Raw genomic sequence first — 26,207 nt, 5'->3', positions numbered from 1 at the left:
GTCGCTTCTTGACAGGGATGTGAAATCTGCAACGGTCCCCTCTATTCACTTCCTTCTCCCCTCGTCATCTGTTGCAGATGACAGGAGAATACGTGTTTGCCTTTGTTTGTCCCAGGTCATATGTTTGTATCGAGGAGCTGGGCTTCAGGAGAGGGCGAGTCATGATGTTGTGTGGTTTTTTTTCTATCCCAAGGGGTCAGGCTGACTTTGACCCTCTGGCCTGAAACCATTTAACTCTTAAAGTTTTAAAGATTAGATTACCCAATAGAACTTTGTGAATTGGCTACAAAGAAAACGAGCATTGGCATAGCCAATAGGATTCGCCTTTGTTTGCATCCTGGGTGCAACAACAGTTGATGTTGTTGCACCAAGGATATTGTTCTGATAACTAAACACTTATAAGGTTCCAAAGGTGAGACCTATTGGCTATGCCAATGCTTGTTTTGAAATGCATCCTGTTGGAATGCGTTTGAAAAGCAAAACTGAAAAGTTTGCTTTCCTTTTTTGAGAGTAGGCAGTGGTCCGCGGGACCACTGCCAGCTCATAGAAAACGTGTTCATATTTATTCGCGAAGGGGAAGGGTTTCCCTGGGGAGTCCTTCCTATTTGTGCTTGGGTTACCACCAACTTTAAGTTGGTGGTAAAACGCAAATGTTTTGTGACCGCATTTCAGTGGCAAAACATTCTTACATAACACTGCGAGTCGCTATTAAGAACGGATGCCCTAAATATGCCCCTACTCAATACTGAATCGCAAACCTATTTTGCGACTTGGTAATAGGTTACTGAATTGCAAAATAGGGTTTGGTCATAGAAAAACGTGAATCTGGCTATTTGTGAGGTCAAAAAAGCTACGGACATCCCAGCCTTAATTATTAATCCAGTGTTCAATTCATGAATGAGTTAAAAATAAGCACTCAATCTTTTTAAGTAATTTTGTGAAGTAGAACATTTGTGTCATAGCAAAAAGCTTTTGTAATAGTACAGTAAAGCTTACTGAAATAATATTGAAGCAGGACAAAAGAAAACAAACACATCTCCTAACATTTGTGGACCATGGAATTCTTTTCCATGTCTTTAGGTATATATTCTTTAGGTGAAAACAACCTGCAGAATCAAAGTTCCAGATTTTATTTGGCATTCGACATTTTGGTCTTATCCAGCAAATTGAAGGAAGGGGAAACTAGATGCTATATTTAATAAAATCCATTTATAAACAAATATTTTGATGGGGATGAGTACAACATAGGGCCGAAAAATTATAAAAATGAGTAAAAAACACAAACTTGATGCAGCATTTCTCTTGCACTTAAGGCAACTCTAGTTCAATCAGACACTGTGGTCCTTTTGCCTTGCTTACCTAGCTTACCTACCACTGTGATACGGCCTTGTACCCAGACCTGTGATGGTTGCCCTTGACAAAACAATTTAAAAAAAACATAATACCAACCTTTGCAGAAGAGAAGCAATGACAGTTGCTGATAAGATTCAGCCAACTTCCATGTTTTTGTCCTTGCTCTTAGTGCCTTATGAATGAAGAGCATCAGTGCCTCTGAGAAGGAGAGCCATCACCTCCTTGTTTCTTCGGATGCATATGTGTGACATGTTCGTGGCCGTATTGATGAATAACCTCGGGAGAGCAGGAGGACTTCTTTAATCTTCTGTTAACTTTAGTGTTGTATTCTACATATTAGTTTAATATGTACTCTATCCCTGCTGCCTCTAGCTGCTCAGCCAGAGTGTGTCTTGGTATTATAATGTTGGTGTGCCTGTGATCGTGGAATGCCTGGGTGACTGAGTGGGATGAAAGTGGCAGTTGGAGATGGGCTGAGCAGCTAGGGAGGCTGCTCCTGGTGGGGCTGGTACCACACTAGGCTGGCTGGAGTCATCACTGTTGTAACTTGATCTGAAGACTGAATAAAAAAGTCTTGAATATACATCCTGGCTCCTGGTGTCTTTCCACTAAGGATAAAACATTTAGCATGCATTGTTAATACATTGAACTCATCTATATGACTGATCTACAGAGGAAAAGACGTTTGCTCGTTCCCCACAACATTTCTGATGTCCTTCTTAAATGTTAACCCTCTCTGGTCTGATGTTTGGTGTACCTTTGCTTCGTCAAGGATTCAATAAATGATGAGCCACGTTTTTTTCTCCACTCACGCTTGCCTTCATTATGTTCCGGCCATCTTTGTTTTTTTTCTCTGTGCTACTATGGATAGCAGATTAGATTACTTGCTCACCAAATTCCACATTGCCTGTTTCCATCATGACGTTTGTCAAAGCTTTGGATTCTGGGAATGTAGCTAATTGTTTTACTTCATAAAGGAGGATAACCTCCATCTTTGCATGTATATTGTTCTATAATGAAACCAATAAAACCAATAATAAAAAGCTCTATCTTTGACTGAAGCATGCCTTTAGCTTAGGATGGTGTGTTGAGTACATATTTGTTCACCCAGCAGGACAGCCTCCACTATTGGTGCTTCCACTTTCAAAGCTTTCCAAATCTGAACTTGTTAATCAATGGTGAGCTCATGGTTATTCCCTGGTAGTTGAAACTGTTTACCTTATGTTAATTTCTTAATGGAAATAATCAGTTCATCATATGCTCGCAACACAGAAGCACCTAGGTTATGATTTTAGATTTTTCACTGACATGGATGCTGTTGCATTTGCTGTACGCTGCAGGGTACATAGAAGTGCTTCTACTCCATTGCTAGTCCGAGCTAATGGGGCCCAACCTTCTGCTTAAAGTAGGTGGGATATTTTACTTCCTTTGATTACTGATATGTAAAACCGTGTATAGTGCAAATGTTCCTGCAGATCATTCATGTATTTCACAAAAAGGGTTGTGACTGGTACGCATCCATGCATCATGCCCTTGTTTAGTTTGAATTTCTATGTAGGTTGGCCCTAAAAATTCAAAGTGGGTTTGGACAATGGTCTTTGTGTAGAATTCCTTGATCAAGGCCAACATGTTTGTTCATTGTGATTTCAGCCAGCGTTTTCTACAGTCATGATCTAAGGATCAGCTTAAAAACAGAGATAAAGTTTAGGAAAGCAGGGAGTGTACAAATTGATAACTTTTTGCTCTGTGTAGCTAGAGATCACGCGCTGAGAACAGAGGCCCGATCAGCCAGGGGAACTTCTCTTTGCATTGAGACTATCTTATAACAAATGTTCAACGGTACCAGTAGCAGTTTTAATAATAAGTTTGCTTTGTTAATGAAGCTGATGGGCCTGTTGCATTTTGACACTTCGCTGTTGCCCTTATTGTAGATGAGGCAATGATTATTCTCACATGAAGAGGGAAGGGATCACAGCAAGATGGAGTTCCTGAAAATGTTCTGGAGTATTAAGTCATATAATTGGCCTCCTTTTTGAACAACTCAATGGGAAGGGGATTGGGGGCACGGGGACTCTTGCGGTTATTAGGCCTTTATCTGGTTTAAGCTTGCTTCTCTTTTGGCACAGAGTAAGTCATCCATCTCTACTTGTCTCCAGAGTTGGTTCATCTCCAACATTGTCCTTGGAGAGAGGGCCTTTGTGTAAGTAGATAACCTTATAGTAGGTGATTGAGCCATCTTGTTTTAATTTGCATTCTGGGGCTTTATTGATGTAGTTGAAACGTATTCTAGGGCTTTTATGTAATTGCTTGAAAACTCTTGAAGTCTTTTCCCTGACCAACTTCTCCAGCTCATCCACCTGTGGGTTCACCATCCAGCCTTCTTTGATTTAGGGCTTGTGGGCACTGCCTATGTTTCTCATCGCATCTTTTGGAGCCCTGCTTTCAGCTGGAAGATAAGCTGCTTTTGACTTCAGCAAAGTATTCTTCAGGCTTTATGAAGCGTTGTTTTGGTGCTTCTTTTAGCCATTGTTTGAAAACTCTGTGTTGGACCTTTAAGTCCATTGAATGCACAGGCGTTTGGAAGTGTGCTGGGTAATCTGTTTGCTCTGCCAAATTCCTAGTCTATATTCTAATACATCAGCTCAGATCTGTATTTCCTAGAATGCCGGACTTCTCACTTAAAACTCACTCTTTGAGGTTTTTGATGCCCACATTTTTGCAGTTTTAATTTTGTTCTCTTGTGGATGTCTATTTTTGCTTTTTGTTGGATTTCTGGGATTTTTCTTCTTTCTTTCTATGGAGCATGAGATGCAGTTTGGCTTATGATCTTTTTTGATCCTCCTGCAGATTTCCACTAAATGTAACTTTATTGTCTGGTTTATGGGTATGAAGATGTAGTCAAACAGAGAATATTAATGACATCTGGAGATCTAGGTTTGCCTCTGGGTATGCTCGGCCATCTTGTTAATAACTGAGGCAAGGATTCTTCTAACTTAGAAAATTGCTATGATTTTACCTTCTCCGTCTTTCTGACTATATGTCAGCTGAGGGACCCCAGAGTTTCAGGAATCCCTGATCTCTGATGGTCCATAAACCCATTTTAGCATTAAAGTTCCTATCCCACGATGATTTGACCTGTTCCTTGAATTTTTATGGTCTTTTTGCAAGGACCTATACTCTTAGCTTGACTTTGAAGAATTAATATGTTTATGGCTGTACATTGATTTTGATGACGCCTAACATGTTATGATCTGAGACAGTTGTGTCTGCCATTTAGACATTTGGTGAACTTGTTTTGTAATATTTTCAAGACTGTGATAGTGTTGCAGCAGTTTTAATTCCCTCCGGAATTCTGCTCATCTTGTTCGTTGCAAGTGGTACCACAATTAGAAAACATGTTTCCTTTGTTCTTGGATAACTTTATTTTTAGGAACAGCACTCTCATTTGCTTACAGGCATTTTAGAATATGACTACTTGTTTTTGCATCCCATGTTTTTATGTCCCAGTATATATGTGTGGGGGTTTGTTGATCTTCCTAGATTCAAGTCCTAGCCATGACACAAGCTAAATATTTGGGGATGTGTTGTCCTTTTCACAAACCATTACTATTTCACTTTTAATGCATTTTATCTCCTGCCATCGGTGTAAATTGAAGAGACAATTCTTATAATACAAACATTGATTTATGCTAAATCTGGCTATCAAAATGTATGAAGTCCTGAAGCAGTCGTGATTGTACTAAACCGGTCTAAAATTCCAGTTGATTTTGAATCGCTCAAACGTGCCTATATGCTGTTTGAGGAGATATACTGTGCTCCCTGTAGGCAGACCTGAGAAGTGCATAGGATCACATAACAAATGTAAATTGTTAAAAATAAAAAAACATTTATAACATTTCTTGCTTTGTCTCACTTTTCTGGTGCCCCCTGTGTTCAGCTGCCCTTTGCTGCTCAGCCCCTGTTATGCTTGCTTTTCTTCATTGGCCATTCCCTACAGTCGGGGCACCTCTATCCCACTTCTCTTCCATCACTTCTGTTGTGCTCTTATCATCCTGTATCTCACTCATTTTTTTTTAACGCATGTTATTGTTTTAATCTTTGTCATTCCATGCATTCCCATTTAGATATGTACTTGTCTTTTTAGGTATCGCCACCTATCAATGTGCGCATTGAGCTTAGCGAGAATTCAAGTGCTCAAAATGCTCGTGAAACCAAGGGTTTCGTTCGTGCGGTTTTCTTTAAGTTCACGTGAATCACGTGACCAAACAAGCACGCGCATCAGCCTCCCTCCCTCCTAATTGCATTTTTTCGCGGCTGCACAGCACATCAAAGGGCTTCTCCCAGCGTGTGCTGTGCGGCTTCTCCTCCCCTAATTATTCATGGCTGGCCGGTGGCCGGCCGTACTTTCACGTCTTCTCCTTCCTTCCTCTGTTTCACTGCCTGTTTATCTGCACTTCTCCTCCCCTTTCTTCGCTTCATGCTGTCATATCCCTCCCCGTCCGCCTCATCCTCTCTACCCCTCTCCTAGCGTCTTTCTACATTCTTCTCTGCCGGCCGTACTTTCAGTTTCCAGGCCGATTGTCCCTCGCACCATTATTTTCATGACTGAATACACGAAACGGCAACACCCCATCTAGCTTGATGGGAACTTTGCCTTGATCTTATCCTCACCCCCTGGTCCCCTTTAGATTGTCTCTTTCGCCCGGTCCCCCTTCCCTCTGTAATCTGTCTGTAATATCCGTCTTCTCCTTCCTTCTTCTGTTTCACTGCCTGTTTATCTGGACTTCTCCGCCCCTTTCTTCGCTTCCTGCTGTCATATTCCTCCCCGTCCGCCTCATCCTCTCTACCCATCTCCTAGCGTCTTTCTACATTCTACATGCAAAGTGACCCTTTTCTTTCACCCTCAGCCTCCTCTCGCCCCCTGCAACGCTCCTGCCTCCCCCCTCACCCACTGTCTTCCTACTCCTCCCTCTTATCTTTCAGTCATGTCCCTCCCTCTGCCTCAACCCTCTTCTCTCCACCTATCTCACTCTCCCACTCTACAGCCCTCCCCCCTCCCCTGTGCTGTCCTCTCCTCAGTGTCTACCAGCCTCTCGTTTTCAGTCTCTCCCTCTCCCCACTGTCTTTCCCCTCCCTCTGCCCGTCTCTCCCTTCCCCCGTTCCTGCCTGCCCTTCCTTCTGTGTGTCACCGTCTCCACCTTCCCTTTGTAATGTTTCTCTCTCTACCCCTCCTACAGTTACCCTATCTCCCCCGCCCCCCACCCTCCCTCTCTGTAGCAGGAAGGAAGAAGGGAATGAGGCAGAGCTGACGTGAAGCGATGCAAAGCAGCCCCCCTCCCCGCAGCCCATGAGAGAGAGAGGAACATACAGAGGACAATCGCCTCCCCCGAGCAGGCTTTTATCTCTCTTTTGTTTTCTCGCTTCCCCCCATCCTCCCCCAGCCAAAGCTCAAGTTTTCTTTTCTCTTTCTTTTAAAGGACCGGGGCTTTTTTTCTCTCTCTTTTGAAACTCCCACTACGGGGCTTGAACGACGGGGGTGATGGGCGTATTTATAGTTTATTTTCTTCTCCTTTTCCCTTCCCTTTTTCACCTCACTTCCTTTATCAGGATTTTTTTTTCAATATTTGCTAGGAGCTCTTTCATTTGAAAACCAAGTCACGACTTTTTTTCCTTCTGTCATTTTTATCAGTTAAAAAGGGCGAGGCTGTTGGTTGCAGTGTTTGTGTGTTTCAGGGACGGTTCGGGGAAAACACTTTTGAGAAAGCGGTTATCATGCAGTGCCGGGCTTTTATAGCTCCAGCTAAGAGGCCAAGGTGCGACTTACTTTTCGTGACTACTTGGAGCCCCCCCACCCCTCCTCCAGCTTTAGGAATCAGAAACAATAGTTTGGTGTTGGGGAAGAAGGCTGTATCGGCCCCCTGCCTGGGACTTCTAAGGGAAATAAAGTTGCCGTTTTCCAGGAATACGGCTTTTGGTTGTGATGTGACAAGCAAGCACACAGGTGTGTGTATATATGTATTTATGTGTGTGTGCGTGTATATATATATATATATATATATATATATATATATATATATATATATATATATACACACACACATTCTCTCTCGCAGAGTTTTGAAAATAGGCAGTGGGTTTCCCGTTTGTGTCTCCAATGTACTAACGCAACTAAATATACCTTAAAGTATATTCTAAACCTAAATTGTATCTTATACGATTGGGAATGAACAGTTTAAAACTAATTTTCTTTACTTTTCAAGGCTAAACCTAAATTTGCTGGCAAATGTATTTAAACAACCAGTCTAAAAACAGATTATGCGTCAGTTCAAACTTCTCCACACAGCACGCCCAACATCCCTATTTTTGGTTTGCTGCAGAGTTCATTTCCTAAACCCGCCCTCTATTTGGAGTTTCACAACAGAATTGGAAAGTTTTGAACACTCCCGTGGGCGCTATGTACTGTCACCAAAAGAACTGGTTACGATGTGGGCTCTGCTTTTCCATCTCTGTTTCTTTTCCATTTTTATGAGGATAATTACAACTCCCCGACTCCCACGCCCCCGTCCTCGCTCGATCTGCCCAGGCCTGCGCACCTGCGCAAACAGCGTCAGTCACACACGGGACCCTATGCCTTCCCCATGCCTCACTGCGTTTCCGGTAGTAGAGAGGAAGTAGGCTCCTCCCACGACCCCTCTTGTTAGAAATCACATACTTTTCATTCTTTTACATCGACGACCTTTTACGGAAAGAAAGAAGTCCAAGGCAAATTCCAGGACTGTTGCAGACAACTCATTTATAATCCCTCAAATGAATGTATGTGCAATCTCCATGTGATGCAGGGATGAACAATATGGCTGACAGTGGTGCTTAGTTTTCCCCTACATCGTGAACTTTCTGTGACCGAGTGTGTAGAGTGGGGCTAAACCACCCTAAGAGAAGGGGGTGTCGAATTCATGATTTAAAATGTCATTTGTAAATCAGTGGTGAGAGGTGCTGCAGCATGGACACTACCTCCCAGTTCGAGGTCCTGGTAGTTAAGTTATATGCTGTTTCAAACTAGCACACGAGTCCCAGCTCTCCCAGGCGGACAATTTGTGTGGCCTTGTGCCGATCACTATATGTCTCCCTGTCCCAGCCAGACCATGTCTCAAAAACTGATGGAGCCCAATGTGATTCAGTTCCCCGTGTGCACCACACCATACATTTCCTTCATTCTTATGGTGGATGGGCCCAATTCACTAAAGTAAACTGAGACGAAAGTAAATTTTACTACTCGTAAATGCCCTTTGTGAATACCAAAAGTTGAACTTTACGACTTTCGATATTCACAAAGGTCATTTACTAGTAGTAAATGCCCTTTGTGAATACCGGAAGTCGTAAAGTTAGACTTTCGTCGTATTTTACCTTTGTGAATCGGGCCCGATGTGTTTCGTGTACGCCATAAACCGAATTGCCTATTTGATCTTGAATAAAAGCTTCTGTTGGGATTGCGGACCATGGCACAGTGGTGGCAAGACTTGACATAAGGTGGGCATTCCTACTCACTACCCAACTCTTGTGTGTGGATAGCCTTAACTTAATGGAAGTCATTCTTGGCTTACTGGTGGAGCTCACTCCTGGTAGTGCTCTGTGCTTGGCATAAGTATGGTAATTACTGACACACTGAAGGCAGTCCTTGCATCATGGTGCCCATCCATGGTGTTGCTGGCCCTGGCATGACGCTAATAATGTGTTGCAAAAGGTGGACATTTATGTCCACTTGCCACCCTTGCAAGAGTGTTGGGCCTGGAATAATGGTGGCAAAGCCTGGGGTACCATGTGCAACTACGGTGTCAGTTCCAGCAAAAACGCAAGCAGTGCTATAAAGGCGGTATTTTGAGGCCTAAATTGAGAACTTTGATGGTGCCAATTCTAATTATTATGATAATCCTGCCATAATTATGGTAATTATTGCCATATTTTGGGAATCTGTGGCCTCAGATTGTGATACTTGGGCATATAACACAAAATGTACCCGTGTGTGGCTGTGGTACATGTAGATGCTTGATGAAAATGATAAACTGATGTGTGTGACTGACAAAGCTATTAATTTTGCTATTTTCAAAACCAACACATAAATTAAAAAAGTGTCATTTACAATACCAATCACTCAAACTTTCCTAATGCGAAAAGTTAAAAGTATGGGCATTGTAAATCACAAAACAAAAAAATAAAATGTCATTTAGAAAACCAATAACTCAAACTTTCCTACTGCGAGACCTATTGGCAACGCCAGTGCTTGTTTGTTACAGGCATTTGTGTAATTGTACATTTCGACATATATCTAATATGTACCTTACAAGAAAACTCCCCGTTATAACTCCCCCCCCAACCCCCTCCCTAATCCCACTGCAGGTCATATCCAAACATCAGTTATGTAAAGTAGCACAATTCAGAACCAGTTACAATTTCAGTTCAGTTTGGTGTATTCCCGTTCTAATATTTTAAAACGGCCTTTGCACTCCAACTTATTTTCACTCCACTAGATGCTCTTTCTTTGTGTTTTCCTCATGCTGAGCTTGCCAGCTGGGATAGCATTAAGGACGAGGACTCGCCAGACTCTTGCTCCGGGTCCTTCAACCCTCCTATTAGTGCTTCCAGGCTCTAGCTCTTCCAGTGTGCTTATTCCCCTGCGTGCATTTCTAAGTCATTCTTTACTTTCACACCCGCCCATATTTCCAGTTCTTTCTTCCGCCCTGTGATCCGAGTCCCTCAGGCGTCTCCAGCATCTCGTAATATCTTTTTTTTGTTTTTGCTAATATGAAGGCCAGGTCCTGGAATTTGTCAGTAGTTCTTGATTTAGAAGTGTATGGAAACAGACTAAAGAAACAGTGGGCTGGTGGGCAGGGAACCACCTGTTCGGTCACTCAACCCCACAGAGGTGACTTCCCGCCAGTAAAGTGAGCAGTGTTGGGCAGTCCCAAAGTATGTGCAGCATTCCCGCCCCAAGTTCTCAACATCGTGGGCATCCCGCATCTTCTCTATGGAGGTATTGGTTAATATCATACATGCCAACATTTCAGAAGAGCAAAGTGGGAGAATTTAAAAAAAAATCGGGAGAATGGGGCCTTGAATCGGGTTACTGGCATGTATGGGCTTTGAAAGTGGCTGCTGCAGGATCGGACATTTGAAACGTAAATGCACGTGTTTATTTAAACTTTCAGATGCACGGAGCGCAATGGCAGGCAGAGAGAAGGTGATGCAAGTGTTGTGCACTGGCAGTGCATGCACTCCTCCTCCCCCTCCTGTGTGGCAGCCCGGGCTGTAACAGCTTCCCCGCGCACACACAGCCGCCCCAGTACTTCACACGTCTTTAAAAGACCATTGCCTTGTTAATGACGCTTTGTTGGTTTTTCACCCCTTCTAGAGCCCCTGCATCGCCACTAGGAATATTGCTGGAAGAATTAGCACCTTACACAATACCAAACCCTTTCAGCTAAAACCCCCGAGGAATCGGGTTTTTGCTTGCAGGAATCGGGAGGCGGGAGACTAACCTTGAAATCGGTAGTCTCACGCCTGAATCGGGAGGGTTGGCATGTCTGTAATATGTATGGGGTGAGATATGATCTATTAGGAATATAAAAACTAGCGAGACACAGCGCTGACGCGCTGTGTTTTCGCTACGAGACCTAATGAATTAACTTGAATCGGGCATTTCTCACGATCGTAGGGATCCTTGCCAGCACATTCCCCCACTCCTTATCTTCCAATAGGGCCTCCCAGGTCCGCTGCCCAGCGCGCTCTGTGTTGTCAGGGGTTGTAGGAAGTCATTACTGATCGCTCTATACAGACATCTTACTGCCTCGATCCTTCCCCCGCTGTACCTATGTAACGACAAGTGGAGTGATGTCTGGGTTCCGAAGTGCCCACCCTCCGGAGTCATCTGACTGCAGTTATTGCTCTGTAATCATGCATCTCACTCATGTCCTAAAATAGCGTGTGCTTCCTTATTCTTTTGAACTACGCTTATGTTTCGCCCACTTCCTGTATTGTCCATATGTGTGTTTTGCTCACACAATGCCTTGTGCAGTACTTCCCTCCTTCTGCAAAGATCTTACAAGAGAGGCGTGATGCTTGGAACACTGTTCACTTACCAGGCCACTGTAGGCAGTGGAATGCTTTCTCTGAAATGTTTCACACTAGGTTCATGCACTGGTTTGTTCTGTGTCCCTTGACTATTAAAACCTTAATTTTTAGATTATTTCAAATCATGACCATGTACGCTCACATAAGATAAGTAAACATGTACATATTAAGACTCAATTTGTTTTCATGGTGCTTCAGTCTTAGTACTATCCACCATAAATGTATTTATTTGTTGCTTTATCTACAGAGAGGTTGATGCCATAACTGCCTGAAGTACAAACAATTACATTATTGATCAAGTAGAAGTACACAAGTATCCATTTGCAATAGGAAGGATCCATAAACAGCAGAGAACACCCAAAACAACTGAAATGTATGGTCTCTATTCAAATCTAAAGTCATCCAAAAAACCGAGCGCACCAGATTTTAAGCCACTCGACGACCCTTAGATATTCATTCATGTTTAATGTACTCAATCTTTGCAAAGCAATTATACAAATAGTAGTACACACAAATTATCTTTTTTTCTGAATGTGATTTGTATCCAGGGTTTTAGAGCATCCTGTATAAATCTACAAAGACACTCTAACAATTGTACATCTGACCCTTCAGAGCGTATCGGTATTTGCAGTCCTGAAGCCCACCTTAACTTCTGGCAGTATTTTATTTGTAATTATTGCTTCAAGTTTTCGATTTGCAACAAAGGAATGCGTGATGGGCCTTCTGCAATTCAGAATGAGGAGATGAACAAATCGCTTCGTTAAATATTGTACATTTCCTTGTAATCATTGCTGTTTCAATTTCCATTCATTCTTTCAATCAGTCACCAACACCTTAAACGGCTATAGATTTCTTCTACTTACCCCGCCATAGGTTTTCATTATTGACATGATCAATGACCTGCCCCCCTCTTCAATTGAGTATTGGTGCCTTCTGATAGGTGTTCTTAACCTTCACCTAAATTGTTCATGGCCAGTTTACTACTGCCATTGAGTCAAACCGCTTTATGAGACAAGTACACTGAAAAATGATTGGAGTCAAACTATGGAAAATGTGCTAAAGAAATACAGACAGAACACACTTTCTGTAGATTTTCATTGCTGGAAGTTTGAAGCTGGGGGAACGATTGCAGTGTGCTCACTGAAAGTCGAAGTGAAAATCAAGATGGCTGAGGCAGGTTGATTCAGTGACCGGAGCGGAGAAATATAGGACACTTAGTCGCTTTGATTGAGCTTAAAATTGTAAGAGTTTGTAACTCTCTGGAATAATGCTTGTCATCTGAAGCCCACAATAGACTGGTGTACACTGCAGATACTCCCCGCGCCACTTAAGAGAAGAGGAGCACATCGCGTTACGGTCTATAGACTCTATATATTTGTGATGTGAATCTACAGTGGGCGTGGTGAAAGCAGACTGGGTTACTTTACTGTGACTAGTAAGCAGGCTGGGTTACTTAACTGTGACTATCAGTTTTCAACTTGTTCTGTTGTAGATTCTCTTCTGATCCTCCTGTCCATGGCTTAATTTGTGAAATCAGTCCTAATGCCTATAGTGCTGCACAAGGGCCCGACATACGCTTTTAAATGTCAGCAGAATCCCAAATATCAAGCCTGTGTAGTCCTGAATCCACCTCTTGCCTCTCTAATCCACTGCCAGACTCTGCCTGCCCCTTTCTTTCACTCTTGCAGGTACCTTCTTTTTCCCCCTTGGTGATTGTTTTTCTGTCTTTATTTTCCTCCTCCTTTCCTGTTTGAGTGTTTTTCCCTGTGTTGCTTTCGGCAAAAGTCTACTGATGCAAAAAAAGCATTTGGTCTCCAAAAAATGAGTGAGCTGTGGTTGTAGGTGGGGACCACTGGCAAATTAAGCACTGCTCTTGCCTCCACGTGAGGTCAGTCTAAGAACAGAGGACATTGATAGCACGTTACATGGGTAAATAACTATATGTTCAGAACTTCAGGTACATTTCCAGCCTCCGGATGTGGTCATGAGTCATTTCAGTTACCAAACCAAAAGAAGAACATCTGGTATTATTCCAGACCAACACTACATAGCAGAAATATGCATAGCTCCTGAATCTGCCACAGAACATGTTAAAAAACGGTCACTACAGGAAAGTAAAACATTTTTTAGATTCAAGCTTTTGAAATTACACTGCTATCTTGAGCTGTTCTCCACTACGGTGTCGATTTTGGAAAAGGGGGTGGTGATGGACAGAGTTTCTGAATGATGCAGAATACTCCTACCCAGTCAAGAGATCAGGGCTTGATCCATCACCGTTTTTTAGCTCACTGCACCATTCCAGCTCAGAACCTGGCTACATGCAAATTAGTCTGTTCCTGTCCCAGTGCATGATGGGAACAGGGCAAACCAAACTACCAAGCCAATTCTTATACTGGGAAGGAGACAAGCTTCCGGGGACCGGGTTCTGGCATTTCAGCCATCGTCGGCCCGGCTTGCTTGAATCCTGATGGTGCAATGAGCAAGGGACTCACGTCTGAGTATACCCTCCCACACATAGTGTGGACAAAATCGATTTTGGAAAAGGGGGTGGTGATGGACAGAGTTTCTGAATGATGCAGAATACTCCTACCCAGTCAAGAGATCAGGGTGTCTACTCGTGACATGAAGACCTAAAGTAATGCTCCCACATGAAGTGAAACCTAGAGCAGCAGATCAGACCCATGGCCATTCTGATGGTAGCTGTAGTTTTAGCTGTGGAGATTTAGCTGTGTCCTATTTCTAAAAAGTAAAACGCTACTAAAACACATGCAAATACAAATCCTTTTTTTATAAACTTATGTCATCTTACTAAATGTTGACCACCACCCTTGACCTAACTCCCAGATTTTCCAAAGCTTTAGTATTTATTTACTGGAGGATTTTTAAGGGTGCTTTGTTTAGGAAGAGATAGAATCATCATGGGTAGTATCCTCATTGAAGCATGCTGAAGCGAAGTGACCTCTACCTCCCTCCCCCTCCAGTAACCCCCCACCCCTCCCCCCTTCAGCCCTCCTGTAATGGTCAGCATAGCTAAATACCTTTTGTTCGGGCAAAGGACAGATCAAACTTACCTGTAATGGGCAAATCATGGTTACGTTCCTGACCAGTGGAAGCTGCTTTGTTAGAACTGGCCAGCTTCTGAGCCTTTCCTATACTGGATCTAAACCTAATGTCTGTTACTGTACTGTTATTTAGTTTTAGCCCTGATTGGGAAAGTTATTCATGTGCAGTTAAGTCCAGGTTCCCTAAATGAGAAGTCCCAGTTAACACACACAAAATTATTTGCAAAACACACAGAAATTAGTCCAAATATAAAGACAAAAAAGTCAATCTGCTGACATTGTTTTTAATTACAATGAAGCTGAGCCAACTATTAGGGCAACCATTCTTGATACAACACTTAAAAATTTAATATAGTGCCCTGGAAAAGGGGGGGAGGGGAATTGTGCAGTGAGTGTAGGAGAGGGTAAGTGACATAAAGACAAAGCCACAATGCCACACAATAATGGATTTACACATACACTAACTTAGATATAACCGATCATAGGTTCAAATGTAACACTACAGAGTAACATGCTTCAGGAGTATAATTGATAACACAATTATTGGAATGAAGCTGAATACACAGGAAAAAAAGTCGACGCTTCGACCCCTTTATAGAAGCAGGCTTGAATTGATCCCTTGCAATGGGGTCTTCATCAGGACAGGAGACAGTGACACAAACCAGGGATGCTTGTTTTCAAGGGCGGAGAAAGAACTATCAATCCCACAGGACAGACTAGATAGAGCCTGGACTTCTGGACCAACCTCTGGTATCAGAAATGAGTACAGTACATGGATGGGTAATTAACATTGAAGAGAGGCGTCATTAATGTGCACCATGCTGTAATTCCCAAGTATGATCGCGCTAGGTCTGGGACACTAGAGTGGGTGTACTTCGAAAGTGGACCTCCGAGTCACATCAATGTGTGAATCGGCAAAAGAAAAATCGGGCAACTGTAGGTCTCGTTTGCCAATTGAATGGAGGGGATCACCGAGCTTACATCGTGCACACTGCAAAATCTTAATATTCAATCCGGCACCTGATGCATAGTTAGTTGTTGTTCAGAATTCAAGCCACAACAGCGTAACGGAGTTCACCGGGTAGCTCAAAGCCGTCTGACATTTAGTGAGGACACTAGGACCCAGCAGTATGAAGTCTTCTCAGGTCTACAGCGGATACACTGGACACCACTTCCTGCCTGAGGGCCAAACCGGAAGTGCGGGGTGAAGCAGTTCATTCCAGACTAACAAAGCACAGGGATGGCATGGGAGAAGATAAGCTCCACCAAACATAAAGGGAACCAATGTAATACAGAGGGCATTCATAATTAAATATATTTTTAGCACAGCTACCAGGCTCCGTATCTTAGGTCGTCAATCAAGCTAGGACACACCACACCCTGTAGCTCATAACCACCTTCTTGCACCAACAAAACATACACATGGAGCATCATTTCAGGCAAATAAACTGCAGACCGTTGCAATAATCCCTTAGTTCATAAGAGCATTTATGGCAGCGGCAGTACAGGGTCGTGCCGGAAGTGGGCATGGGTGGTTCCTCTTATCGGATGGGAATCATGAAGGTAGAGAGGAGTGAGAAGGCTGGCTGCAACAGGTGCTGGTGCCTCAAGGACTCCTGTCTTCCAAACCTAATAAGGTACCTACTTACAACGGTAACACTACACCACTGTGGCATAACAGTGACAACACTCCAACACAACTACAAGGCTACTGTGACAACACTAGAGTGACATTTCTGTAGCATCCACACTTCTGCAGTACATCTACCACACTACAACAGAAACAATACGGCACATTAACAACCACGATTTCTGTAGCACCGCCACAGTAACAACCACCACTACGGCAGCATTACCATAACAAGGCTACCAGAGCAAGAACTCACCAGTACTTTTGCAACAGCTGCACCACCAGTGTATCAACTCTGCAACAACATATGCATCCTGATTCCCACTTCATGTGCATTCCTGGTCACCAAGTCCTTCTTCAGGCCCAACACATGCACACTCACTAAAACATATCATAAAAAGCCAACCCTGTTGTATTTGTCAATACCTAGGTGGGTTTTGGTCTGATACTGTTTAAAGGTTTAGTGTGCTACATGTGTTGGCAGTCAAAACAACCTTGACCTACGTTTGTTAAACATTTCTTCTCGATGACCCCATCTCACACATCCTTGTATATGAACATATGATGCAGGTTTATGTACACTTTTGCTTTTTTTTTGCTTTCACCTAGTGTTTGACTTCCATCAAGCAGCTGACGGGATCCAAGAACAACAGAGGCAACAACAAGAAGGGAAAAAGTATGTTATCAGCTGTCTTAAGTTAATGTAGGAAAATATAATTGATGATGTGTAGATGTGGGGTAAAATATTGTGTCTTCCTATACTGAAGCTATTGTTTTAATGTTAGCAAAAAAATATTGGGTAGTGCAGAATGATGTCTCAGTAGTTCTTGCATTATACACAATTTGAACTGCAATGGATTACAGCAGATGTAAATAATTTGTGGGTGGATTTGCGCTCCTTAGTTTTACGTAGTTTGTGATTCTAGTGCTATTTTATGTCTGTGTAACTCGGCTTGATCTCTTGACTGTCCTTGTCGTTCGTTACTTTCATCAATAGACTTATTTATGCTTGCAGTATACGGTGAACAAAAGTTTGATATGTACATATTGTCCTCTTGCTGATATGGACGTACATATGGTTTTAGAGCTGAAAAAGTACAGCTCCTAAGAAAAGATCAACTAACATTCCTTACTGTCCTTTGACATTAGCCTTTCCTGAACCCTAAACACATTTTACTTCCCCCTTATTCTACCTCGTCGGAATTCTAAAAAAAGTTACTCCCCTTCCACTGCCCTCCATGAAACCTAAAATTCCCTATTTACCCCTTAACTCCACCAATCCCTAAACCCTACCACTGATTGCTACCCTTCCCAGAACTTTAAAAAATATACGTATTTACTTTTAATTCTACCCTTTCCTGAACCCTAAAAACATTACCTTGATCTCACAACTCCAGAGCAGCCAATGGTGTGCGCACCTCATGCACATGTTGGCAGCACCGTACAGGAAGCCACCAGCTTGTCACAATGCACCAAGGAGAAGTTAGCCACCCAGACTCTAAGTCACGCATTTGGTGCCTAGCTGCTTAATTTCTAGCGAACAAAAGTATGAATCTCTCACAAAGATGTGTGGCGATCATAAGCGAGCTGCCCACGCCAACATGACCGATCGTGTAAAGCTGCGAAATTGAAGCATTTTCTCTCCTAGTGTTAAGTCAAACATCTTACGGTCTTTCCACTATTGATACCAAATGTATTGCAATACTTGCTTCATTTCTTTGGTGATCATTGGGGTTACACATCATTTGAGCACTTTCAGCATGTCTGAAGGCTACTCCATACCCCATTCTTATTCTATATACGAGCCAGACACTTTTTTTTAAAGAAGAGATACAATCGGTCTAACCACCCCTCCAGAATCTCCACCCCAATGAAACCAAAGTGGGGTATTAAAACGGTGAGACTTTTGAGACTATAGACAACTCATCCAGTAAAATCTGACCGTTTAGATAGCTTTCTTAGTAGCCATTAGGTCTCAAAGGATTTCAAGTGAAATTCAGGTATTGCTTTATGTAATTAATAGCCACAAGAGGAGTCTACTCCCAAATCCAAATGTATTCCAAAGGTGATCCCTGTTTTTCACAATAATCAAACTATTCACTCCTCGTCCTTCTTTCCATATCCATAATCTGCAGCAAAAATAACAATGCATTCTTTAGGTGTCAGGCAAGTTCTTAAGTATTACATAGAAAGGATAAAACCAATAAGGAAATCATACTAATCAGTCAGTACTTTTATTGTTTCAGCTTAACATGTGTAAGTCATACAATAAAAACATTACTGAATACGAAAATTTTAATTAAAAATCACACTCTGTTTGTGCATTAGTCAGTCCCACACGTAGTGGCTGAGTTGACATTTAGCAGTTTTCATTATTTAATTTCCAGCTGCGCTGGCGGGTTGGATAGAGATTCGAAGGTTATGTCAGTTTCCCATTAACACTGGCGAATTTATACTAAATGACCTAGGAAAGCAACATATAATAGACATACAACATTAAGAGGTTCCGAATTTTCCTCACACAAATATAAAATCCACAGTCCGATATGAAATGTGCAAACTCACAATTTATAAAAGCCAGCTGTCAAAGACTTAAAACATGAAGCTTTGATGGTTGCTCAATTTACTGAGCAAATTTCCTCCCATCCTTTTTGCCAACGTGGTAGTTAGATATACAAATAGGAAGAGATAATACATAATTCTGTACATATTAGAATTCTTATATAAAGTTCGGCAACAGTGCAACTTGCTCAAGGCAGAGGAGGCGCCATATAGGACTCGTATAAGCGGCGTTCAGGACCTTCAGCAAAAGATCCAAGAAGCACTTGATTTCCCTTTATCCATAAAAGTGAAGTGACAACTTCTAGGCAAGTTCCACCGGCTCAGATCAGAACCGATGTGTCCCTGTGTAATGGCATAGGTATTAACAAATATATGTCAGTTCCCAAACTGTTTAACTTGGGAACAAGGAAGACTAGATCAGATGAACGTTGATATTTTCTGACCAAGTTTAATGTGGCACACAATGGGGTAGAGTCCAGCATAAACCTACCCAATGAAAATTCAGCCAAAGCGACAGCCTAAGATCATTTTAATTAAAACATTAATCTCCGGGTCTCAGTAGGAATAGAATTTGTAATGCCCAACAAGTGTTTCCTGTTGAGTTTTAGAGCCAATAATGGCTCTTTACCGTATGAGCCAATGTAATGTGACTGCACTCCAGCAATGGTGCCTAATATGTTTTTTTAGGTCTCGGCCTGGCGTAAGCAGCCATGCGCTGCTCTCGTCATTCGATTGCTTCTTGGAATCAATACAGATTCCAAGGCTCTCAGAGGTGGATTTGAAGCCCCGCCCATATTCCTCATTCACTGGCGTCCTCTTCCATGCAAAACGCTGGCTTATGATTGTAAAGGAGGCTTCTTAGTCCCTGCTTGTTGCCGCCTTGTCTCCGTTTGGCCCCGCCCACTGTGATTGAATCTCTCACTTGCGGCGTTACACACTCTCCTTCATTAGCTCGGACGCACTTTGTTTTTCACACAACGCCGACAGCTTGTTTATATCTGCTCTCACTTTCTCCCAGCATTGCTCCACAGGGCTGCTGCACATCCACATCCGGTTATGTTGAAGTGCGGGAACCAGAATGAGGAGCTCAGCGCGCATAATATAAATCTTTCATGCAAATAAGTTACAGTTACATTGATACTCTTTCAAGCATCACACCGACTAGTGGAAGTGAGGAAATGTGCACCTCAAGCAACGGAAGACAGTACCTTAACAGAAGTGTTGTAAACATGAAGTCACTGGGCTTCAGAATTCCAGGACGTCACATGTAGCATCTAGCTACGTGCCAAAAAAGCACGTCATAATAAAGAGCAGATCTAATTAGTGTCTGTACTATTTAATCAATTATCGTCCTGGATCAGTCTGAGACTCGCAATGGTTACGGACAGGTACAAGTCGCTGTTCGACCCGGCAGCGGTCAGGGATCCTCCTCACGGCTGGTATGAGTCGGGTGCCCTGAGCTGGCCCGCCATTGGTCAAGGGGGCACGAGGGACGCGGTTGAGCCCTGATTGGCCAGCTGGCGCCGTGGAGATATAAGTGTATTCCCACTGAAGCGATTGAGGGAAGAGCTTTGGTTCGACGCGGAGGTGCTCCAAAACTGGACAAAGTTACGAAAAAACGGAGAATAAAAAAACACAAGAGAGAAACACTAGAAGAACAAGGAATAAGAGCTGCAGTGGAAAATATTTATTTAACCATCTTACCCAGAATAGAAAAGTAAAAAAAAGGGAGCTGTGAAAAGGGGGGAATCACTGCGTATTGAGGAAGAAACAGCTTTGATCAGGTAAGGGCAACCCGACAGGGGGCACCCATTGACCCCAAGACCAATGAAGACTTGGGCCCCTCATCCCATTATGCATAGGTGTGGGGGGGGGGGGGCTATAATTTTGCCTTGCTCCACTGTTCAAAAATAACTTGTTTAAAAATAACTAACTGGGTAACTGGGCAGGAAAAGAGGGGGGGGGACCAAAGGAACATGTATCAAGACCCTCAAAGCGGATGCACTTTTTCACCTAGTGATACGCTTTAGCATTAGTGAGCGCATGGAATCGCGCCATAATTGCAAATCCTTCCCTGGGGCTATGGTCGTGACTGGCTCAAGCAGGATTTCCACAGTGTGTGAACTTGAACATGTGCGTAATGTGATGGACTGGGCCTTCACTGGGATGTTCTTTAAGAAGTTGCGAGCTCACCTTCACTGCTCTGGGCTGGCAGCTAAGGTGGGACAGGATCCAGTCAGAAAGGGGATTAACGGAAAGAAAGGGACGTAAAATAAGCGATCGCTGAAAGACGGGCATTATCCTGAGAGAGGAAGAGAGCTCACAGGGAGAGGGTTAGAGAAGGGGAAAGGGGAGCGGCAGAGAAAGAAGTAACTGCGCAGATGAGGGAAGGGAGACTAGAGCGAGGAGGTGAGGCGAGGGTAGAGTGAAAAAGATGAAGGCAGGTAGAAGGTAAGTAAGTAAGTACATTTCTTTATTTGTATAGTTAATAAAAACCATTACAAAGGATAAGATGCCATAGTATTAAAAGAGGGGAAGAAAAAGCTAGTCTGGAGATACCTACATAATTAGAAGTTAGGAAGGTAGAAGGGAGAGAAGGAAGAGCTGGAGCTAGGAATATGGGACAAAAGAGCACAAGGAAGGGGGTGAGTAGGGAAAGAGATAAAGGCTGGAAGAGAAGTTGAGGGGTAGCGAGTGAGACAGAGTAAGAGACAGACAGCAGTGAGAGGGAAATGGAGGCAAAAGTAGGAGGAGGGTGAGGGAGAGAGCGGAATAGAAAGTGAGGACAGAGTGAGAGAAAAGGGACTGTCAAACACACTTAGATCTGAGGGAGAGACAAAAAAAGCATTGAAAATGCAATAGGTCTCGCCTTTGATTAAGTTAAAGCCATTTGCTTTGCTAATGGTATTGTATAGCAAAGCAAATGGCTTTAACTTAATCAAAGGCAAGATCTTTTGCATTTTCAGTGCCTGTTGTTTACCTGGTGTTACTAACGGTAAAGTTGCCAGTTTAAAACTTGAATGCAGGCCTCGAAGGACATTGTGTATGTTGTGACCACTGTAGAAGCGTAGTCGCCCAAATCCCCTCTGCCCCACACTGGTCATTTTCCCCAACTATTTAGTAACGCTAAATTGCCTCTAGAATAACCATGAATGAACTGCATTCAACCGTTTATTTAACTGATCCTCTGTAGGGCAAAGAATTAAAACCTCGGCAAACATATTTGAATTACACACACTTGCTGATGAATTTCAATAAATAATAAGTCTGTGAATAGCAGACAATGTGTGGGTGAACCTTGATTATTTAATATTGTCTCAATATGTTGACGGGAAGCCATTCCTATTATTTCATAAATGCCACATTGCAGAGTGGTAATAACTCATCTGTGTTAGAACAGTCTTGGGTAATACATTACTGATTAAAACATTCAGAGACACCATTTTAGGAATTTATATATAAAATAGTTCATTTGTCAGCCTTTCTTCAGTCTAATTTTTTTGACAGGTGACTAGCTATCTGGTGTCTGCCTAAATAGGAAAAAGAAAACCGCATTAATAGCTCTTCAGTTGGATAAATGGAAGCTGACTTGGCTAATGTTAATGAATATTCCATAGTGCTTGTGTGCACTAGGGGATTGTTTGAAGTGCCTAAGCTAGCTCTCAACTTGTTTGCCTCATTGTTGAGCAATAGACAGTGTCGTGATAATACATCTTTGGCTATAGTACATAGTTGCTAGTAGCCGTGAGTTGTGGAACACTTCAGAGTCCATCCCCTGTGTCCCATACTATTTCGTGTGGACAACCAACCATTTGCATAAACTACTCATGGATCTAAGAACTACTTTACACAACTACACCCAGATAGTGTTCATGTATTCATGCTGGCTGAGTCTAAACATTTCTCTCAGATCCACAATTGTTATAGCTATTCAAGTCTCGCACACCCACACTTGTAGTAATGTCTTGTAAGCAAGGATTAAGAAACATTCAGAAGCTTCAGGTTCTACAGATTTTCACAGCTCGAGCAATAAAAATGCTTCATAAGAGATCACATTTTCCCTATTCTCTGAGAATTGAGCTGATTGCTATCGCACTCCAGACTGAAGATTAAGACACTGGCCCTCTCATACCTCGGGCATTCTGTTCAAACCCAAGTATCTTTTTTATTTTTTATTAAAAAGCCTTATATGTAGGATTCCAAAGTATTGTGCTTGACTGCGTTTTGAGAATCCCTAGTTAAAGAATTAGTGCAGGAAGGAAATCCTGCTGAATACAGGAATTGGCTTTGTAATGGATTGCCGTTACCAGTCCATAAACGCACTCTAACCCTTTGCTATACACAACATTCCGCACTTCTTTCCAGTACGTGGAACAGTCCTATGATACACAGTCTTGTAATGCTTTATATGTTTTATTTCAATAAAATAAATTTGCCCATTTATTTTCTAAAGTGGTTAATGAATCCAACTAAAAAGTATGTGGTTTCCTCCTTGCTCACCACGTTTCAGGACTTATTGTCTTTGTCAGGTTCCTGTGTTGCAGGCTACAAAATAATGAAAACGACATTCCAATGTAGAATACTTTGAAATAATTATTAACAAATGTACTCTATAAAATAACCCAGTTTTGAGTTCCTATAAAGTTACCCATCAATCCTTTTGTTGACTAACACGAGTTGTATTCAACACCCCACCACCTCCTTTCTCAGGTTATTGAAGTAACAGTTGTGTGGCCAAGGAATGTGACTTTTAACCCAAGTTGCCCTGTTTCTTGGTCTTGGAGATATTTCTTATGCTCAGCACTTCACGAAACAAACACAAGAAATGTTTCAGCTGCAGAGAATCAAAAAATCAATCCACCAACATTCTCTTTTTTTAATAGAAGCTTTGCCATTTCTCTCCACCTCTGCTAGGTAGATAGGTTTTTTTTTAAAATCGGAAATATTAACTTTGAAATATTATATCCTGGCTCAGTAATGTGTTTTCCAAAACCAGATCTTTTGTTCATACTGATTGGCGATTTGTGTTACCGCACTGAATGTGTTTCATCAACATATCCTTTCCATCAATGTCTTTTTCTAAATGAAGATTACTTAATTGTTTACCCATGTAGTGTAATCATTCATGCATTTTCTTTCCGGTATGTGGATGCTTTATTGTAGGAAGAATATTTAATAACGTTGTTACAACAGTTACATTGAATACCAGAATGTATTATTTTTCACAGAATGATTAAAACGCCATTGTACTAACTCTGGCATCTTCATTGATCAGTGCTAGTCTTTTGTACCATTTAAATGCTTTAAACATGATGTCTTGTCCTTTTTTCAGCCTTGGAACTACCAAAAAAGGCATTGGACCAGTGTACTCTTCAAAAGCTTCACGGAGTGGCCTCAGGATGTGTGACTTGGTGTCTGATTTCAATGAATTCTCAGAGAGGTATTTTGCAAGAATATTTGACATTAGGAATTTCTGATAAACAGTGGCCATCTTTGATCCTGTGGTCACTTGGGCAGTAGTACATTGCTGTTTTTATTTTCGCCTGAAAGCTAGAGTGGCATCATGGGCTTTTGGGATCCAGTATTGTATACTTTAGTGAGTGCTTGATGGCCAGGTATTTATTTTAAACGACTGGGCATGAAGTACATTATTTAGAAATTACAGATCCAAATATGTACACAAGTTTGGGTTCTTTTGCCTTATCTATTTCCAAGTATTTCTTTAAATGCATAAAACATGCACTGCAATATGTAGCTCAAGTATGGGTGGAACTGCATATGAGTAAACAATGATTGTTATAGTGGTGTGGAATATATATTTGGATTTGAGGGCATTGACTGACTTGCTGACATACAACCCATATTTAGAATAGTATATTTCAAGTTCTTTAAGCACTAATACACTTAAAGAACAAGGTTCTATGTTCTTCACAGCCGAGAACCTCAGACGGATGACAACCCCAATTTCAAATAGTTGTGTGAGGCAAGATGTGCTGGGGGAGAAAGGGGTTCCAGAAGGAGTGAAATTAATGCAAATGATAACATGATTGATCCTTATTTTTATAGCCAATAGAACAAAGATTGAAATGATTTGTATAATTGCAATACATAGTATTCCTTTTCTAAGTGTGACAGGCTGCTTTAGCTGCCTTCCAGAGCTTACACAATCCTTATAGAGCAACAACCCGAAGGCCAGACCCTCATTTACCTCCTCAGAATTGGTTGTAGAAAGTTATTCACACACAGACATTCTTGAACCATATCAGCTATTGGTTGCTTTTCACCCCCAATAACGGTGAATACAGCATTTTCGTATTAGTGGCCTACAATTATTTAATGTGAAAAGTGGTTGTTCGAGTTTATGATGTGCAATTAGTGTGACCAAATGCCCAGCATGCCCATAGAGTCTTTTATTAGAGGCTGCTTTTGTTGTCCGTTATTCATTTAAAGGGTGTTCTTTTGACCCGTACTATGGTCAGTGTGGTGTGGTGTGGTGTGATTGGATTTCTTCTCATTCTCCTAAAGGAAAAGCACAGGATTGGATGTTCGCTTATTGTGTGATTGCTTGAGTCTTGAGTTCAACCCCTCTCTCCCCCACACCCCACATTCACAAAACCTCACTGAGATGCCTTGGACTAGTTATCTTGCTACCCTGAAAGTCAGTTGCATTAGAGGTGCACTTGTCCCAATTTGCAGAGCTGCAGTAGTATGGACACCAGAACACCTGACGCAAATGACCCCAACCACCATGGTTAAGACCCAGTAGCCTCTGCCTGCTGTGTGACACCCACCGGCCGAAATGTGGTCTGAGAGCAATGAACTTCCTGCTCATTGTCAGAATATAATGGGTGAAGCCTAGGTACCCAAGGTCCAGGAAAAGATGATAAACGGATTATTGGCCCTTTCATACCGTGTTGTTTTTAGTAATACATCATAGTTATAGTTGAAGTCTCACCCCAACATTTTCCGTTCTCCATTACGAATTATCACCCTTAACGCTGTACTCCAGCTTTAGCCTGGTCCCTTTTCTTCTGTACTATGGACTGTAAAAAGCCCTATTGAACATGACTCTGCTCCTTCTAGTTGTAAATGCACTGTGTAGAAATTGCAAGTATACATGAAGGCATCCTTGTTTGTTTGGTACTTTTTCCTATGAGGATGTGATGCACATCTTCCTAAATTCCCTTATGGTGGAGCATGCCAACTAAATGTCCTTCCGATCTTTTTTTGGTGAGACCCTCCTTACATTGCCCACACTCCTTTTGTAGGAGGGAACCCTTCCCTTCCCTTCCCTCTCTTCCCTCCCCTCTCTTCCCTCCCTCCTACTCTCTTCTCATACAAAATGCAAACTCAGTCTTCTCATCTAAATTAATCTCTTGGATGCACAATAACCTTTCTTCCTCAATGGTCTTGCGCTTTAGTCATGTTTTAGCTTAATACTCTACCTCTTAGGATTGGTTCCAGGTGCTGAATGG

The 26,207-nt window shown here is 42.2% G+C and overlaps 1 protein-coding gene across 2 annotated transcripts in view; it reads left to right on the top strand.

The window, feature by feature from the left end:
• The window catches only part of LOC147708035 (adenylosuccinate synthetase isozyme 2), a 421,010-nt gene that overhangs the window by 283,645 nt on the left and 111,158 nt on the right, over positions 1 to 26,207 (top strand). The window contains exons 5-6 of one of the 2 annotated variants that reach the window (XM_086926842.1): positions 16,780 to 16,846; positions 24,065 to 24,172. In XM_086926842.1, the coding sequence (XP_086782968.1) occupies positions 16,780 to 16,846; positions 24,065 to 24,172 (175 nt within the window). The remainder of the gene's footprint in view (positions 1 to 16,779; positions 16,847 to 24,064; positions 24,173 to 26,207) is intronic. The other variant, XM_086926843.1, reaches the window with a different exon arrangement.

This window comes from Lissotriton vulgaris, chromosome 6, assembly GCF_964263255.1.
Source record: "Lissotriton vulgaris chromosome 6, aLisVul1.2, whole genome shotgun sequence".
In the NCBI taxonomy this organism is placed as follows: Eukaryota; Metazoa; Chordata; class Amphibia; order Caudata; family Salamandridae; genus Lissotriton; species Lissotriton vulgaris.
The sequence above is the reverse complement of the archived record's forward strand: the minus strand, read 5'-3'. Positions and strand labels throughout refer to the sequence as shown.